The sequence below is a fragment of the Anomaloglossus baeobatrachus genome, chromosome 6 (genome assembly GCF_048569485.1).
Source record: "Anomaloglossus baeobatrachus isolate aAnoBae1 chromosome 6, aAnoBae1.hap1, whole genome shotgun sequence".
Taxonomy (NCBI): Eukaryota; Metazoa; Chordata; class Amphibia; order Anura; family Aromobatidae; genus Anomaloglossus; species Anomaloglossus baeobatrachus.
This window is the reverse complement of record NC_134358.1, coordinates 508,981,299-509,001,130: the sequence shown is the minus strand read 5'-3', so window position 1 is coordinate 509,001,130 and position 19,832 is coordinate 508,981,299. Positions and strand designations below refer to the sequence as shown.

Below are 19,832 nucleotides of genomic sequence, written 5' to 3'. Positions count from 1 at the left end.
TACAGGATGGCTCATTGTATCAATCTGTCCCCTTACTATTTATGCAGGTTAGGTGACAACCTCATGGAAAGTAGATGTAGAAACTTGTCACTCAAGATCAATGTGAATAGTGGTTTTTATTGTGAATAAGTTGTAGGACCAGCATAAGCACAGACGTTTCGGTCAAAGATCTTCATCAGTGTGCGTCCAGAGGGTTCTCAGAAAGTATATCAACTGGTCACACGACGTAGCTGGGTATGACGCGGTGTCCACCGCTGTCTATGTGGACACCGCGTCATACTCAGCTACGCCATTTGCCAAGACCCTCTGCACGCACACTGGGTGAAGGTCTTTGACCGAAATGCCTGTGCTTGTGCTGGTTCTCAAGTTCTTCACAATAAAAACCACTATTCACATTGATCTTGAGTGCCAAGTTTCTACATCTACTTAAGATAGTTTTGGACCCTACTTGAGCACCACCCCAGAAGTGCCGTGTGTATCAACTCACTAAAACCTCATTGGAGACGTACTGTGTCTTGTTGGTGGTAACCACACTCCCTCCAATATTTATAGAATTTTTGCTAACTTCATAATAGAAGAGCCATTCTAGAAGAACTTAGATACACACGTTGGTTTCAATCCCTGCATAATGTCTTTTCGTGGCATTTGACTTGAATGACATGGCTTAGTAAATGGTTTGTATTGTTGTTGTGTTTCCTGTAGGCAATTGACAGTATACATCAAGTTGGAGTCTACTGTCTAGCTCTAGTACCAGCAAACACACTCCCCAAAACCCCTTTAGGTGGTATTCACCTGTCAGAGACCAAGCAACTGTTCCTCGAGGGGTCACTCCATCCATGTAATGTGCTCATGTGTCCTCACACCTGTGTGACGAACCTCCCTAAACCAAGACAAAAACAGCCAGGTGAGGTACAGGTCTGATGTTGTCTGCAGATTTTAAGTTTCTTTTTTTTATGTCTCTCTTTCTTGTTTAGGAAGGTACGGTATGTAGCTTAAAGGGGTTTTCCCATGAACAAAGTTGATTTTAATCAATAGATCTTGGAATAATAAATTCTACAATTGGATGTGATTAAAATAAATGTTCCTGTGCTGAGATAATCTTATATATGTGCCCCTGTGTACTGTGTAATGGCTGTGTCTGACTGTACAGGGAGATGGTCTGATCATACCACATCTCCCGGGTACGGGAGGAAGTGATTTAAACTAATTGAGCCAAATTGGAAATTTTGGAGTAATGTTTCTATAAACTTTCACTATTTGAAAACTAAGATGCATCATATGTTGTCTGTAGAAATTGGCCCTGCCTCTGTGATGGTGGGAAACCTGGTCTCTGGTAAGAGGATCGCACAGGCAAGTGGAAGGGACCTGGGACAGCTAGAAGACAATGATCAGGCCAGAAAGGTAAGAATTATCCTTTTTCACACAGACCTTTTTAAATTAGTGTTACATCCACCTTTCGTGGTCCGAGTGCAAATCACTGAGACGGTCCCCGGGTCTCCTATCCTAAACTCTCCATCTTCATATATAAGGCTACCAAGTTCAGCATTGGTGATCACAGGCCAGTTTGTGCATCGACGACTACAAAACATGGATTTAGCCTAAAGGTCGCTTTACACACTGCGATATCGGTACCGATATCGCCAGCGTGCGTACCCGCCCCCATCGGTTGTGCGACATGGGCAAATCTCTGCCCGTGTCGCACAACATCGTCCGGACCCGTCACACGGACTTACCTTCCCTGCGACGTTGCTGTGACCGGCGAACCGCCTCCTTTCTAAGGGGGCGGTTCGTTCAGCATCACAGCAGCGTCACTGAACCGCCGCCCAATAGAAGTGGAGGGGCGGAGATGAGCGGGACGTAACCTCCCGCCCACCTACTTCCTTCCGCATTGTGGCTGGGAGGCAGGTAAGGAGAGCTTCCTCGTTCCTGCGGTGTCACACGGAGCGATGTGTGCTACCGCAGGAACGAGGAACAACTTCGTTACTGCTGCAGTAACGATATTTGAGAATGGACCCCCATGTCACCGATGAGCGATTTTGCACGTTTTTGCGACAATGCAAAATCGCTCATAGGTGTCACACGCAACGGCATCGCTAAAGCGACCGGATGTGCGTCACAAAATCCGTGACCCCCAACGAGATCACTTGAGCGATGTCGTAACGTGTAAAGCCCGCTTTAATCTGATTTTCCCTATAAATACTCTAAAATCATGAGAACTGTAATCAGTTACCCAGTGAGACATTCATTGCAGATCCAAGGCAATCTATATTTTTATAATGATGCGAGGATATATTCTAAGCTTTTAAGGAGATACTGTATGCAGATGCCATGTGGGGGTATGCATTGGGGTCCAGACGAAAATTAGAAGCCCCCATACACATTAGACTAAAGGCTGTTTTACACACAACGATATCGCTAGCGATCTCTTTAGCGATGTGACACGCCAGATCGTAGATACGATTTACCGAGATCGCACATAGGTCGTTTTGTGATCGGTGCTACAAAAACGACCTATGTGCGATCTCGGTAAATCGTATCTACGATCTGGCGTGTCACATCGCTAAAGAGATCGCTAGCGATATCGTTGTGTGTAAAGCAGCCTTTAGTCTAATGTGTATGGGGGCTTCTAATTTTCATCTGGACCCCAATGCATACCCCCACATGGCATCTGCATACAGTATCTCCTTAAAAGCTTAGAATATATCCTCGCATCATTATAAAAATATAGATTGCCTTGGATCTGCGATGAATGTCTCACTGGGTAACTGATTACAGTTCTCATGATTTTAGAGTATTTATAGGGAAAATCAGACTAAAGCGGCCTTTACACGCTACGACATCGCTCAAGTGATCTCGTTGGGGGTCACGGATTTTGACCATATCAGGAGACAGAAGGATCCGGCCTTTCCAATTTCCAACTCCCAATTCTTTTGTTAAACCTCTGTCAGAAGAGCAGTGGTTCTCTTATAGAGAACACAGTAGCGCCGGGCTGAGGCCTGAGTTGTTGGCGGGACCATATTTTGGTTGACAGCTATCTATTGTGAATGGGAGGTCTTAAAGGGAATCTGTCAGCAGGTTTTTGCTACCTCATCTGAGAGCAGCATGATGAAGAGAAAGAGATTCTGAATCCAATGGTGTATCACATAGTTACTGGTTGCAGCCGTTCTGAATTTTTACCTTTAATCATGTAGCAGAGCTGAGAGCTGTCACCGCCCACACCAGGCTCTCTATAGAGATTGTATATTGACAGTGAGGTGTCAATCATCGGGAGGGGGGTGTCAGACTTCTCTGCACATAAGTTTCTAGTCCTGTGATTATAAGGATGCTGCTGCTTAAACAAATATATCAAATAAACAAAAGATCAGACTGTCATAAAACAGCCATCTCTATGTGTTAACACTTGCAGCATGCTGACTTCAGTTTACATAGCAAAAACCTGCTGACAGATTCCCTTTAAGATAAGATAAATGCACCTGTGGTTTCTTTTCTGACAATATCAGATGTTTCTGCAGGTCTACTTGTTTAGGTTGGCGACTGTATAATAGCATATGCCCATCATTAATAATGAACTGCCAGTGATTAAAGTATGCGAGAAAAAAATATCAGATAGCTGCATATACAAAGCCTCAACGTACCATAGTGTTTCCTGTTTAAAGGGGTTGTCCATTTTTCTCTTCTGAAATGTGGAACTGAGTAGCATACTTAGCCACACCATCTGTATAGCTCTGTGCCTGTGCATAATGGAGATCCTTGAATATTGGACTCAACACTGATAAGAACTTGATTTACTTTCTTAAAGGGATTCTGTCACCAGGTTTAGCTACTCAATCTGAGAACAGCATAATGTAGGAGGAAAGACCCTGATTTCAGCGATGTATCACTGATTGGACTGCTTCCTGCAATTTTGATAAAATTACTGATTCATCTGCTTCAGATCTAGCAGTTCTGTGAATGTTAAGCTCTGTATACCTCTGCCCACACCACTGATTGGCAGCTTTCTGCCTATGCACAGTGTACACAAAAATCTGCCAATCAGTAGTGGGGCGAGGTTATATAGAGCTCATGAAGATGTAGAACTACCTGGCAGCAGGTTTACTAGTTCTCTAGTGATAATCTCCAACTGATAAAATAATTATTTCATCAAAACTACAGCAAGTAGCTTGGTAAGTGACACATTACTGGAATCTCTGCTGCTTTCAGATTAGTTGGAAAAATCTGGTGACAGATTCCCTTTAACACTAGGCCCATCAGTTTTTAGATTCTGGGTAACAACTTTAAGTGTAAAGCAAGGTGATGGAAGTCTGCTTCTAATCTGACGGTCGCGTGTTATTTCATTGTTTAAAAAAAAATAAAAATCCTGTTTTTCCTTTGTGGAGTAATGCAAAGTGACAATGTAATTTAAATTTGGAAAGACTGTGCTGTTTTTTATCATGACCTATGGTTTATATTCGGCCTATCCTCTTATAAATGTGTTAATATCGATCCATGTAAAATAAATAACAATAACTAGATACCGGCTCCGGAGCAAATTAACTTCTCATATTGCTATGAATGTCCGGACGCTGACTCCTTGTTAGCTTCTATTAACCCTGTAGTTTCGCTACACCATTATATCATTAGAAAAGGAAGTAATTACTGGTAGGTGCATGTATAAATGCCGTAATTTAGGAGATTTTCTTTTATCTATTGCTGCCATGGAGGCACAGGGCGTTTCTACAACAGTGTTTAACCATTGAGCCATCAATCAGAAAAATGGTATAATTAGGGGTTGCTGATAAATCTTTGGCTTTACCCAGAAAGAAACAAGATTGGATGATGAAACTTTACATTTAATCCACATACTCTCCACTGATGGCAACACACTTCTTACATCAGTATTCCAAGTTCTGTAAGCCTAGCAAAAAGAAGGATTTCGGTTGTGCCTCAAACCAGGCATCCGAACCAGCCATGGCATCAGAAATGGTGTGAAATTTTGTACCCTTGAGGTGTTTCTTCAGGTTTGGAAACAGATGATAATCGGAGGGAGCTAGATCTGGGGAATAAGGTGAATGGTCAACCAGCTGGAAGCCCAGCTCTGCCAGTTTTGCCGTGGTTGCTTGTTGAGTGCGAGTGGAGGCGTTGTCTTGCAGGAACAAGATTCCTTTGGACAGCCTGCCGTGCCTTTTGGCCTTCAGAGCTGCCTTCAGTTGGTCCAAAGGTTCACTGTAATACCTTGCATTGATGATGGAACCCTTTTGAAGGTAGTCCACTAGCAGCATCCCTCCTTATCCCAGAACACAGACACCATCACCTTAGTGGCTGATTTTTGCACCCTGAACTTCTTTGGATGAGGAGAACCACTGTGCCTCCACTCTTTTGACTGCTCCTTGTTTTCAGGGTCATACAAATAAATCCAGGTCTCATCCATAGTGACCAGTCGATGCAGGAAGTTCTTATCAGTCTGGAAACGCTGACAAATGGAATGGGAAGTATTCACTCACATGCTTCTCTGATCTGTTGTCAAACACTTGGGGACCCACTTTACAGATCACTTCCTCATGTCCAAATGTTTATGGATAATGACACAAACACGTTCACTGGAAATCCCCATGATGTCTGCTATTGCTTTAGCTGAAATTCGTATGAAGGGCATTGATCTCCCAATGTCTGCGACATCACCATGAATATCCTTCATGGGCTTGTCTTGCAGAAACAAAAATATTATCACTCTTCTGCTCTCAGCTGCTGTGAATATTGAATTAGACTCCACCATTTTGTTTTCCCGCGTGCGTAGAACACTGTTGCCATAAGCAACAAACACAACATTTTGAAAACATATATTAGACACATAAGGCTTTAATGTGATATAACATTCATTACCATAGAAACAAAAAAGATCACAAAGCCAAAGACTTATCAGCAGCCCCTCGTATATTATTTATTATAATGAGATAGAAATGAAAAATAGACCAAAAATTATAATTTTTTTATGTTCTAGTACGTCTTCCACTGATAGTCCTACAGCACTAAAATAGTTTTTGGTGCAATATACTAATTTAGGGTCCAGACTGACATCTATGGTCACTATAATGGACATTTGAGAATTATATAGTTATACCGTCACATGAGCTCAAAGTGATTGAAAATCCGCGCTGAACCAATTAATGTACAGTAATAAAACAGCAGCCCCGTGAATTACTTATTTCCCGATTTCAGGTACTGGTATTTTTCTCCAATTCACTTGCATCCGCAGGGTACTTTTATCCCAATTAGAAAGGAGTGATTGTTCTCTGCATTGCTTGGCTGCATCTCCATTCATTCTCTAAGGGGCTGCAGGGCTTTGCACTCCTTTTTTGTCAGCACGTCCTTGGAGAATAAAGGGAGTGGCTAACTGGCGCCCAACGTGCTCCTGTAACACGGATAAAGTTCCCTGTAAAGGATAAAAATTCCCCGTTCTGCTAGTTGGTGTGGGTCCTAGTGGTCATACACCCACAATAAAGATGGCCTATTAGTTGGCCACTAATTTTACATTGATGACCTATCCTTAGAGTAGGTTATCAATGTCTGATTGGCCGGGGTCCGACACCCTGCATCTCCGCCGATCAGCTGCTCTCAGTGCCAGTAGTAGCAGCAGGAAGCTGGAAATGCTCAGCTACGAAGCCACCCCGTCAACTGACAGTGGCCACAGCTGGGTACTGCATATCCGCCTCCCATTCAAATGAATATGACACGGATATGCAGTATCCGTCCGCAGCCGCTGACAGGGTATCTCCAGAGCTGAGCATTTCCGGCTGCCTGCTGCCACTACTGGCACTGAGAACAGCTGATCGGTGTAGTGTCAGGTGTTGGAACACGGATGATCAGATATTGATGACCTCTCATGTGGATAGGCCATGAATCTTAAAGTAGTGGACAATCCCTTTAAGCACCAATATTGTGGATAGGTGATCATTTGTTTCACTAGACAACCCTATGCGTAGAATATCTTGGGCGTCCCCAATTTGTCCCGGAAAGCTCCAAAATTGCCCATTGTGCTAAACACCAGGGGGTAGCGATCTGGACCTGGCAGGGTTAGGGTCTAGCACCCGCCCTACAGAGATGCAGCCGGCTCCTCTCAGTGAGAGAAGAGTCACGCTGTGAACACCCATTGTTATGTGATGTAGTTTCAATATTGTCCTTGCAAAATGGTAATTCTTGTCAAGAATGAAGCGTTGGGATTGGGATTCGAGGAGATAGATTATCTGTATTTTTGTAGTTTAACATAATCATAATGTATTGTATTATATGATTATTGATTATATGTTTTTGTTATTAAAAACTAATAAAAAAAAAAAGAATGAAGCTTTGCACATTTGCCATAAAAAATACTGCATTTCCCGCCACAATAAGCTGCTAAAGAAGGAAATGAAAACTGCTTAAAATAAAATCCTGTTGCCCATAGCAACCAATCACAGTGCAGCTTTCATTCAGTATTCTTCTCTTGAAATATGAAAGCTGTGCTGTGATTCGTTGCTATGGACACAGTTTTCTAAATGTTTCGCAGAGTGTCAGACATGGCTCGACAGAACAATTATGGCCTTATAGTGTTGCCTGGGTAACTGCACCATGGCACATGGCGGTGCTTTTCCCACTCCGGGTGCATATTTTCCGCAGCTACTAAATTCATGGATGTGACACTGCGGATACAACAAGTGGCTTTTCTGCTGTTTCTTCTCTTATTCGTAATGGTTTATATGGTGTAATTATAAATGAGGCTGACAATGATACCATGTGGGCTCTATCCATGGTAAGGTAAATGTGCTGCTGTGACCTAATTTAATGCGCTCTACATAGGCATTAATCATGCAGTCACTCCCAAGGAGCCCGATCTGAAGTTCCTACAGTCTTTAGCTTTTGCAGATTGCAATGTTTTGGCAGTTTCTGGGGGTGACTCATATAAGCTACAAAAGGAAGAAACAAAGGCCATTTCCAGGCCCGCACGCCTCGGTGAATACGCACACATTACTCGATCACTGCCGCCTGTCATATAACACAGCTACTCTGAGCAGAAGTCGATGTCTAAAGTAGATGCCGTCATCTCCATATCTGCATTCATTGTGGATATACATTGTGCAATTATGCTCTATACACAAAAACATGATTATGAATATTTGACTAACCGCGATACATAATAAACCCCCCCAGAATACACAGAGACACAATTGGTAGATGGTTACATTGCAGGAATGGTATTTAGGCTATAACTATCATCTATTATAGTATGTGCTAGGATCTTGTTTTTAGCTCACCTACAAAGGGGGATTCTCTAAGCCATAAATCGGGGTGAGCCACGCTGACCGAAGGTGATGGCACAACGGGCTTGACTTGCCGGACAGCACGCGGAACAGTGAGGACCACAGGTCAACAGGGAATATAGGCAAACAAAGGACAAAACACCAAAAGACACGTATCCGAGAATGTACAACACAGAAATTGAAGATGTGTACGTAGATTGTGACTTTGAACAACAAAAATCGACAAAGTATATGGCCTAAAATATTCAATTTTTATTAATAAACTTATAAAAGAACAAATAAATAGCAATGATTATAGTAATACAGGTCTGGGGACCAGACAGGGAAGCAAAAAAATAATCAATGATAATCAATAAATTACAAAACAATGAAAAAAAAAGTTTTTTACAAATACAAAAAGGATGTAACAAAAAAATATCAAAAAGGATATTCCTTAAGGCAGTAAAAAAAAAGTGCCAAATGCATATAATAAATAAGTATTGTAATAATCAAATTACATGACAAGCATTAAATATAAGGTGAAAGTGTATATGTGCTGTAAAAATAGAATAGGGAGGTAATAGTATTTAGCCTATTACACAATGATTACACAATGATTAAGTAATAACATAGCTCTGAAACACTCAGTATAAATATTGCACAGTCACGGCTCTGTGTACCCCATAAGGTGCATATATAAATAGTTACATGTAAAGTGCTAACTGTGTAGGGAAGGAGAACCTAATCCTAAGTTACTACTACCACATCATATGGTAAATACAGCAAAGGCATCTCAATAGAAGCATATGCAAATGTAAAAAGAAATACCTGTTATAATAAAATTGAACTCCCTGTGTAAACAAAGCTGCTCCGTCCGGTGCCAATGCCCAACGCACGTTTCGTGATCCACTTCCTCAGGAGGCGTGTGTTAGGGAGGCAGGGACCTGTTTATAAAAAACTAGTGGCCAATCTTTGGTGGGGCAGAGAATTGTGTGTAACAAATTAGCTGTGGGGGCAGGTCTGCATATGGCACATGCATCGTCAGTGCCAGGTACTCCAAGGAATTTCAATGCCGTGGTCTGTATTGAAGTCTGTGACTTGTAGCAAACATATGGTTAATGACACCGTTGTCGTTGTTATGCTACATGCAAACAGATGCTCTTTGGCAGGGAAGTAGGCAATATGGAAACAAATAGTTAACTTCAGGCTGCAGTGATGAACAAAACAATTGAACACTGGCAGAGAGGATACACACTGTTGCAGCAGTTTTGTAGTGTGAACTGCATCAAGAAGAGTTTGTTATGCTTACTGCAGACTAAGGGCCCTTTCTTACTTTGTTCTTCATGTTCAGTGGTCCCTTCAGGGCCTACAGCTGAACCCTGCCCCCCATAAAACGGGATTCGGATGTAAGCCCCAATGGGACCACTGAAGGAGAGACAAAACGCAGTGTGAAGGCACTCCTTTGGGTTGCTCAGCAGGTCTTAGCCAGAAAGTAAATGGAAATAGGTGACAAACAAGCAGGAATTTGCTGAAGTGATGATTAACTAGCTGAGAGAAAAGGATGGTGAGGCATACTCTGTCAAAACTCGGCCTTAAAAGGCTTTAGATGATGATGTCAAAGGAAAGGAGTTTGTCAGACTATTTGGAAAACTCAACATGGATTACTTCAAAGGGCGACCTAGACGATGGGAGCAGGGGCTAATGCTGGTGCTGAGACATGCGAGTAAGAGGTCTATTCACATATGTAGTTGTCACCAGTCTTGAAATTTCTGGAATTGTTCAGGTTTTTTTTTTTATTAATAATAATCCAGGGAAATTCAGCATGTTTTAGTTCAAAAAGGAAAGGGGTTTATGGAACGATCATCTGAATCTGGGTGTTCAAGGTCAAACTTTGCCTATTTTTGCTAACCAAGATGTTGGCAAGTATGCTCATGTTGCAGACATATTGGATCACAGTAATGTGACTTGTTAGACTGGGATTATATTGAAGAAGTTGTCCGGTAGTAACATATTGATGGTCCTATACCTTGTAGTAGCTAGATGTAAATAGTTTACTCAGCGGAACATTACAGCTCTGTGCATTATTTAGTGGATTCTGCTGAATACTGGTATAATGGTACCTTCAAAGGATTATTCAAACATGATATGCCAAAAATCTCTGATAGGTGCTGCTGGTTCTATCTAGAGACCAGGACCCCATCTCACGCAACCTTTAGATGGTTTGGTGACTGCACATTGAAGATTGACCAATTTATTTTCATGGAAGATTTAAAAATAGCCAAGCTCACTTGCTTGCCTCTTTTCTGTAATCTTCTAGCATTAATGAAGAGTTCAGCCTGCTCTCCATTACCAGCGACTATAAATAGGACTATGTTCTCGAGATAAGATATGGATCCCAGAAATGCGACACTCATGAATCTAGTACCTATGGAAATGCTATAATGTGTGCGCTATGTATAACAATATACAGCGGGTCACTTAAATATTAAACACCGCACCAGTTTTTTAAGTAAATATATTTCTAAAGGTGATATTGACATGAATTTATCAACAGATGTCGGTAACAACCCATCCAATCCACATAGGCAAAGAAACCAAACCACAGACGTCTAAAAATTTAGTGATGTGTAGATGTAGTAATGAGAAGTGACACAGAAAGTATTGAACGCTCTTACCAAAATTTATTTAACTCACCAATTCCAGCGTGGTTTTTTTTCCATTGCACTGCTGGAGTGGTGCTTTAAATCTAGGTCCCTTTACCCCTGTCTCATACTCTCCTTCCAGCAGAACATCTTCTATCGCCACCAATCCAATCGGTCTCCGAGGATTTGCGACCTACCAACAGCTCCAGTTTTCGCTGGAGCGCGCCGGAGGTCACAGCTCAATGCATCTCTGAGAGCCCCGTTCTGGCTCTGATAGAGTAGCATTGGGAGCTTGTGACGTAACTTCTGACTTCCGGCTAGTCAGAAGTTACAGTCACAAGATGCCGCTGTAGGACCGAAGCGGTGCCGAAAGAGTATGAAAGCGCTGGAGGGTGAGTAAAATATCGGGGCAGGGGAGTTGCATTTAAAACATCACTCCATTGCACTTATAAAATGTCTTCTTTTTTTTTTATTAAATAATTTATTTATCATTTTTTTGTGATACACCTAACATGAGTTTGTTTTGTTTTTTTTTTTCTAGTTCTTATTCTTATCTGAAGTTTTACAATGGAGAGCCCAGACAACTCCTGATCATGTGCTTTATACATTATTAAACTCAAGGGTAAGACCGTCAACCCTACTGCTCCAGTCGATGTGTCATAATTGTCTTGTGTCTGCCACCATTTGAAAAATTAAGTCAAATATGGAATGAATGGAACAAAAATGGTTTTGTAACATTAAGTTATGCTATCTGACATTTTTGTTTTCTTTGAGTGTGGTTCACATATTATTTGTAGCAGTTACATGAGATTTGTTGGTTTGATCTTTCATGAAATATGACATTTTTCATAATTATGTGGCAAGTCTTGCTTCATGGTTGACTGCTGGACACAGGTATAAAAAGAAAATTACAGCCATTGCTGAATGAATAAATTCTTCTACGAAACCTAATCCACAGACGTTGGTTGGGTCTATCTTCACATTTCTGACCTAGGTTGTGGCACTTTCACAACATAGCCAAAAGTTTGTGGACTCCTGACCATCATACATACGTGAGATGATTGAACATCAAAACCACAGGTGTCCTATTTGTAAATCTGTCCACCTCCACTCTTCTGGATAGAGTTTCCAAAATATCTTGGACTGTACCTGTGGGCATTTGTGCCCATTCAACCAGAGTGCATTTTTGAGGTCAGGCACTTATGTTGGACAAGGACGTCTGTCTTGAACTCCATGTTCTACTGCATCTCAAAGGTATCAGATGGGATTGAGATCAGCCCACTTAAGTTCTTCCTTCACAGTCTTACCGGATCCATTCTTTATGAGGCACAGCCATGTTGGAACAGGACAATATTTTGTTATAATTCCTTCCATCATTTTATTTTTGACAATTCTACCTGGTTCCATGAATATTCAAATATTTATGCAACGTTTGAGTAGGAAGGGTCTTTGTGCATGGTCTATATCTGAGTTCTTCTGCAGTGCTCCTGGTCATTGTTTCCGCAAGGGTAGCATGTGACCAGTGCAGCCAATCAGTGGCCGCAGCAGCCATTTGCCGTACTACTGACTTCACCGTTCAGCGATGGAGCCATGATCCCGGTAGTACGACACGTAAAAGTTTTCATGATGTGACCAATCTCATTTTATTTTTACCTGCAGGGAACGATTGCAAATTCTCTGACGTGCAGCCAATTACATAAGCGGGCTGAGAAAATAGCAGTGATGTTGATGGAAAGGGGACACTTACAAGATGGAGATCATGTGGCTCTTGTGTATCCTCCAGGTATACAGATATATATGTTGCTTTTGTCTCAATGTTTGAAGTCTTAAGGTACCGTCACACATAACGAGATCGCTAGCGAGATCGCAGCTGAGTCACCGTTTTGGTGACGCAGTAGCGATCCCGTTAGTGATCTTGTTATGTGTGACACCTACCAGCGATCAGGCCCCTGCTGTGAGATCTCTAGTCGTTGCAGAATGGTCCAGGCCATTTTCTTCAAAGGCGATGTCCTGCTGGGCAGGACACATCGCTGTGTTTGACACTGTGTGACAGGGTCACAGTGACTGCTGAGATCGTTATACAGGTCGCTACTGCGACCTGTATTGTTCCTGCATCGCTGGTAAGATCTGACTGTGTGACATCTCACCTGCGACCTCCCAGCGACTTACCTGCGATCCCTATCAGGTCGCATCGTTTTCAGGATCGCTGGTAAGTCGTTGTGTGTGACTGGGCCTTAAAACTGTCAAATTTGCTTTTTTTTAAATAAGTTGAAGGGCTTGTCTTTTTTTGAACAATTATATATTGTTAGCAATATCCATGGATGTTCTATTAGGCCCCGTTCACACTTCCATATAACAACATTTACATATGGCTGGGTCCGTTTTGACCATCCATGTTTAATTTGAATCACCTATCCATGTGTACGTTTTTAAAAACTTGTGTGATCCTCGTTTTTCTGGTATGGATATAGAAAATGATATGACAAAGCTTCTCCTATACGATCAATGTTGATCACATGCAGCACACTGATTATACACGGATTCTACACTGATGCTATCCGTGTGCTGTACGTGTTTACATGAACCCATAGACTTGTTTTGGCCCATGTCATCCATGCTTTCGGAAAAAACAGACATGTCTCTGTGTGGTTTACACAAATACATTTGTGGTTTGCACGGACACATGGTTTGTATTAATATACGGAGATGTGAAGGCAACCATAATGGTTCCGTCTGGTATCTGTGAAAAAAGTGTGTCTCGTATGGATGCCAATCATACCGGAAATACTGATGAGTGATGGAGGCATCACATAGTGTTTGACAGCTGGATCCCCAAACTATAATATGCATTCTACTTACTGCATTCTCTATTGTGTGAAGGTCTTTCACTGACCCCCAATATACACACAAATGGTGTGAGACAAACATGTCTAAGGCCGCTTTCACATTGCGTTTTTATCTACGTTCACTGGTCCCGTCAGGGTGTCCGTCCGAACACATCTCCACCCCCCGCCTCGCAAAACGTGTTTCGGACTAATATGCTGACGGAGCCATTGACTATAATGGAGCAGCGTGTGCTCTGTCTTGCACCATGTTTGGGCATATACGTTTTCTGCAGGCGGACACCCAAACGTAGTCTACTACGTTCGGGTGTCCGCCTGCAGAAAGCGTATAAGCCTGAAAAAGGGCCCAAACAGAACACACACTGACTCAGTCTGCTCCATTATAGTCAATGGCCTCATCAGCGTATGCGTCCGAAACACGTTTTGTGGGGGAAGGGGGGTTCGGACGGATGCCCAGATGGGACCAGTGAGAACGTAGGTAAAAACGCAATGTGAAAGCGGCCTACGGCTGCGTGCCTACGATGAGTTTTTGGTGCGTTCTTGACTGCGCATCTTCCCTGCATCTTAAACGCAGCTTCTTACAGATCCAGCAAAGTGGATGGGATTTATAGAAATCTCCTGCCCACCCATGCTTCATTTTTACTCAGAGTAAGCTGACCTGTGGTGCGTGTATCAAATCTACAATGCGTCAGTGTCTCTTTTGGGTACGCTGAGCTTTATGTGCAGATTTTCCCCATAGACTTCCATTAGATGCTGAAAATCCGCAGGTAAAAAACGTACATACAGAGACTCATCAAAAACGCATGTGTAATCTTACTCCCTTCAGACATTGATTAGTTCAGAGCAGGACATTTCCAGCTGCTTGTGATGATCACAACTTGCACAAGTGAGAGACCATAGCTCTTAAGACCAGTGACACCAGCATTTCACCATAGGAATTGAAGAATTTGGTGGGATTTGTCTGTTATTGATGAGGCTTTCTGATTCGGCTTTGCAGGAATAGATCTGATCGCAGCATTTTATGGCTGCCTGTATGCTGGTTGTGTGCCAATCACCGTGCGACCTCCACACCCACAGAACATCGCAACGACGCTGCCTACGGTGAAGATGATTGTGGAGGTGAGTGATAAATCATCCATCGTAAAGGGAGCAGGTATTTTATCAGCGATCATACTGATAAGAGGCTGGTGAACGTTTGGGCAATATATAGGAACATTTATATACTATTTCTCCTTTAGCTTGCTGTCAACTTCTCTTCTAAGCTTCAGCCTTAAAGGGGTTATCAGGTCTTCTGATAAAAAAAACTTCTGAATCCTGACAGCGTGCACACTGCATACTGTCAGAATTATCTGGTATTCCCAGCAAGAGTGGGCGGTCACGTGACTAGTAATTTTGCCATTTCCGGACACATTCCCACTAGACGTACTCAGCCTCATTCAATACAAGGGAATTAAATGAGGCCACGCATGTCTAGTCAAAATGTGACTGTTCGCTCTTGCTGGCAACAACAGAGCATCCTAACAGTGTGTGGTGTGCACATTGTCAGCATTCAACAGTCTGAAGTCACACAGTGCGACTGCAGACTTTTATCAAAGGACCAGACAAACCCTTTACTAAAGACCTTTCACTGGATTTCTTTAAATTTTAACCATAACTCCAATTGCTTCTGCTCCCCTGATGTTTTTTATTTATTAGTCCTTCTTTACAAAGTTGCGCCCTCTGGCAAAAAAAAAGTAGCAAATTTTCTCTTTAACAAATTGGACATATGCCACAGAACATCTGTGTGGGCGCGGCCGTGTGTTATAAGCCTGCTAACAGATTCCGCTTCTTCATGTGCGAGCAGCATGATGTAGGCAAAGAGACCCTGAATCCAGTGATGTATCACTTAGATTAGAGGGGTTTTCCAGCCTTTTGAAAAAGTTTGATAAGCAGTGAAGCTTAAAGGGAATCTGTCAGCAGGATTTTGCTACTTCATCTGAGAATAGCATAACGTAGGAAATGAGATCCTGAATCCAAAGATGCATCACTTAGATTACTTGGTGCAGCTGTGCTGACACAATCAGAATTTTTAGATTTAGCTATGTAGCAGAGCTGAGAGCACTGTCCCCGCCCACACCAGGCTCTCTATAGAGATTGTACATTGACAGTGAGGTGTCAATCACTGGAGGGGGGGTGCCGGACTGCCGTGCACATGACATTGTAGTTCAAGTAATTATAAGTCCTGCTGCTTAAACAAATATAGCAAATAAACAACAGATCTGAGCTTGGCAAGATAGGCATCCTTGAATTCTCTGTGTTAACCCTTGCAGCATGCTGTCTTCAGCTTACATAGCAAAAACCTGCTGACAGATTCCCTTTTAAATGAAGATAAAAAAGCAAACACCAACAGAGAAGTTCTGTGTATAGGACCAGTTAGTTGAAAGGAAAATGTGAATCTTTATTTCCAGGGGCTATAACTAAGAAACGGAGGGGCACAGAAGAAAAAGAAAAACTGATCCAAGATCAGTGCAGCAGCAATTAGATGTTCTAGTCAGTTTAAAGGAAAAGGAATCTCTCGGCAGGTTTTTATTACCTCAGAGACGCATGATGTTGGCAAAGAGATCCTGATTCCACTGATGTATCACTTAGGTTACTGGGTACAGCGGTTCTGACACAGAGGTTTTACAGATTTAGCATCCAGCAGAGCTGAGAAAGCTAACTCGCCAACACCTCTATGAACTGTCTATAAACAGCTGCTTATACATTGATAAGGTCCTCGTGCTAAAACAGTTACTACAAGTAAACAACAGCATGGAGCTTGCCAAGTCAAGCATTGTTGAGTTCTGTGTTTTAACCCCTGCAGCATGCTGTATTCAGATTACATAGCAAAAACCTGCTGACAGATTCCCTAAAAAATCCAGTGATAGGTTCTCTTTAACAAGGGTCTATGAAAAATTCATTGTTTTGAAAAGAATACCATTTGATTTTTTTCCCCTAAGTGTAAGAGTCGCACTTCTCTGCATAAGATATACAGCTCCATATTTTGACAACAAAATTTTGTTTAGCCTGAATATATTGTGGTATAATGAGAAAGCAAGAAAGATTTTTGCTATTAAAATTAATGTATTCGGCTCTTTAGTTTCTTGCTGCCATTTCTCCCATAATTAGAAGCTCCTAGTGAAGAAATGAAGGAAGATTTCCTCTGCCATCATTAGAGCAGGACATTAAATATCACTTTATCGAGACAGTAATGTATAGTATATATGAGGATTCTTTTAACAGTTCAGTAAAAACAAGAACCTAGATCCATTCTCTCTCAATAACGAATATCTTTGTGAATTTGAAGTTGCCATGATAAAAACAAAGATTAAATTCGTGCCTGGTGCTGCTCTTTGCTATATTATGCCTCTTCGCTTGGCATATACTACTTTAGACCACCCAACAGCCCTGCCAACCAGTTTTCGTTCTTTGCACTGATGAGAGGCTAAAACCCTGAAGCAGCTGTATTCAGATTCTGATTTATCTTTATATGATATGTCAAGGAGCAAGGGCTCACAGTCTACAGGGAATGGGTGATGGTACAATAGGCTAGGACAGAGCTGGTTGCGCAGTGGTCTACTGGTCTGAGGGTTATTTTAGGTTGTAGTCTTGTCGGAAGAGGTGGGCTTTCAGGTTGCTTTTGAAGGTTTTCACGGTAGGAGAGAGTCTGATATGCTGGGGTAGAGCGTTCCAGAGTCTGGGGGAGGCACGGGAGAAGTCTTGTATGCGATTGTGGGAAGAGGATATAAGAGAAGACTAGAGAAGGAGGTCTTGTGAGGATCTGAGGTTGCGTGCAGGTAGGTACACCTACTACATATTGGGATAGGATCTTGGAGATTGGAATACCCCTTTAAGACTGTCAGTTTTTCTTTCTTAAATGGTCATTTGTTAATTCTCTAATAATTGTCTCCTGGTCAGATTAATTAGCGCTAAGGTGTATTCTCAGGTGGGGGGGGGGGGGTGAATGGTGTTGGTAGATTGCTCGGAGGGTCAGTTGAGGCACAAGCAGAAATGCCTTATTTTTTAAGGGGGATCTGTGACCAGGCGAAGCCCCTGTAGGCAGCAGGTGTGGGGTGTGGAACTAGTGCATTGTGTTAATTATCTTTACACTTTAGATTAAATTGATCTTAATTACCTTTTTAAGTAATGTGAATAATTATTCCATAAATTTGGGGTGAAATTGATTTCCAAATGTTCCTCAGATGTCATGCTTGTTAATTGTACAGGCTTCAATTACCCACATCAAAAATGTGGTGGTGGGAAATCGCATATTAATTATAGTCATATAATTTGTTTCCGTTCTTCTAAGTATTTGCCATATGCAAATTCGGAGATATCCAACCTAGTTGATAAATGTAGTCTGCATTTTCTTATCAGCAGGTGACAATGCGGTAAGTGTTCCTTTAACTGAGGAGCGTGCCTCTGATACCTATAAACCCTGGTGTAAGCTATAGTCTACGTCTCCAGATTGCTGAATATCAGGAGCTTTAATTTCAAGGTGACTTCTGACATCCTAAATAATTTACACTTAGTGGGATTTGATTCTGCATTAATTTCACTTCCGTTATTTACACGGACAGACAGTCCAACCAAACGCCAGCACGTTGCCCCATACAAATGACTTTGATCTTTATAGAATGTGCAAACAATGCCTTTAAATCATGCAGATAATCACTTCAGCTGCTCCATATTTACAGTAAAAACAGTAGATGCTCGCATCCTGCAGCAGCACCATTCCTGGCGGCACATTGGACTATGTTATGTCATCGGTCTGCTGCAGCCAATCAACGGCCACTGATTGGCTGCAGCTCATCAGTATTCTGTCATAGTGGACGTCTGCAATAAATTCTGCAGCAGACCTATGACACAAAAGTGCTGGGAACAGCGACTCCAACATCTTTGTATTCAGCGCCGCTGCGTGGGTGAATTTCCAGTGTTATTATTTTAAATTGGACACTAAAGTGGTTAAGCTTGTTTTATCCAATAGTGGATGACTTCCTTAAAGGGGTTTTCCAGGCTCTAGACATATATATCAGGAAGTGATTATAGAATACAGAATTATGGCAGTGTTCAAAATATCAAGTTTCTCCATTAATTTCCAGTGCAAAGGAGCGGCCACCAGACCACAAGTAAGCTATTTGCTTTGTTGTGGTCACTTGTTGACTAGATTGTCATTCTCCACCTAATAGAATATTGAGAGAAGTAGGATGAGAATCCAGTGAACATGTGACCACATCTGTGATTAGGTGACTGCGCACTCGCACTGAGAATACAGCAGAGGAATCGATTCATGGAGTGACTGCAGAAATCTGTTTAGAGCTTGGAAAACCTATTTAATGGAGTTCATTGATGTCTGTGGGAATTATAGAAGCAGCCATAAATTGTGATTTACCATACATGTCTAAAGTGGGAAACCTATGAGCACACGTAAAACAAATCCAGACTGCCGCTTTTAGACCTGTGCATGCATAGTGTTAACACCATATTATCCCTGTGTTCACAAGTGTCTTGGGTGTTAGAACACTGCTCAACAGACTCAAACAGAGGCCAATGACTCCCAATCAGGCTGTCGGCTTCTTTCTTGGCTTCCATCATATTGATGGGAAGAACAGAGCTGCTTGCCTCGCTGGCAGAGCCTCCAATAGTTTTAAATCGCACTCCATTGACTTATTGTTTTAATTCATTAGTACCCCAATATACCTTATTTAATTTTCCTTTCTACCTTAAAATTCATGGTTCATTTAATCTTAAATTGGTTCTCGTCATCCCATGGCTACCCTCTGAGTCACCTTCTCTATCAGGAGAACTGCCATATGATAAAATTGCATGGATTGTATTACTAACGTTCTCCACAGGAGGGCAAAAACTCTCGACACAGTTACTGATGATGATTATACAGCTCCTGACATGCTGTTATAATGTAGAACAGTAGTCCTCAGCCTTTCTGACCTTGAGGGTGCGCTCACATGAACGTACGACTTGCACGATTATCGGATCATATCACCCATCGTGGCTGGCTTCTCTCCTGACAGGAGAGGGTCAGCTGCTTGTATTTCTTTGCAGGTGACACGCTCCTG

The 19,832-nt window shown here is 42.1% G+C and overlaps 1 protein-coding gene across 8 annotated transcripts in view; it reads left to right on the top strand.

Annotated features, from left to right (window-relative positions):
• The window catches only part of DIP2C (disco interacting protein 2 homolog C), a 655,955-nt gene that overhangs the window by 534,728 nt on the left and 101,395 nt on the right, over positions 1-19,832 (top strand). For all 8 annotated transcript variants that reach the window (XM_075315465.1, XM_075315466.1, XM_075315463.1 and 5 more), the window contains 5 exons: positions 703-904; positions 1,292-1,401; positions 11,436-11,516; positions 12,554-12,677; positions 14,735-14,856. In XM_075315465.1, the coding sequence (XP_075171580.1) occupies positions 703-904; positions 1,292-1,401; positions 11,436-11,516; positions 12,554-12,677; positions 14,735-14,856 (639 nt within the window). The remainder of the gene's footprint in view (positions 1-702; positions 905-1,291; positions 1,402-11,435; positions 11,517-12,553; positions 12,678-14,734; positions 14,857-19,832) is intronic.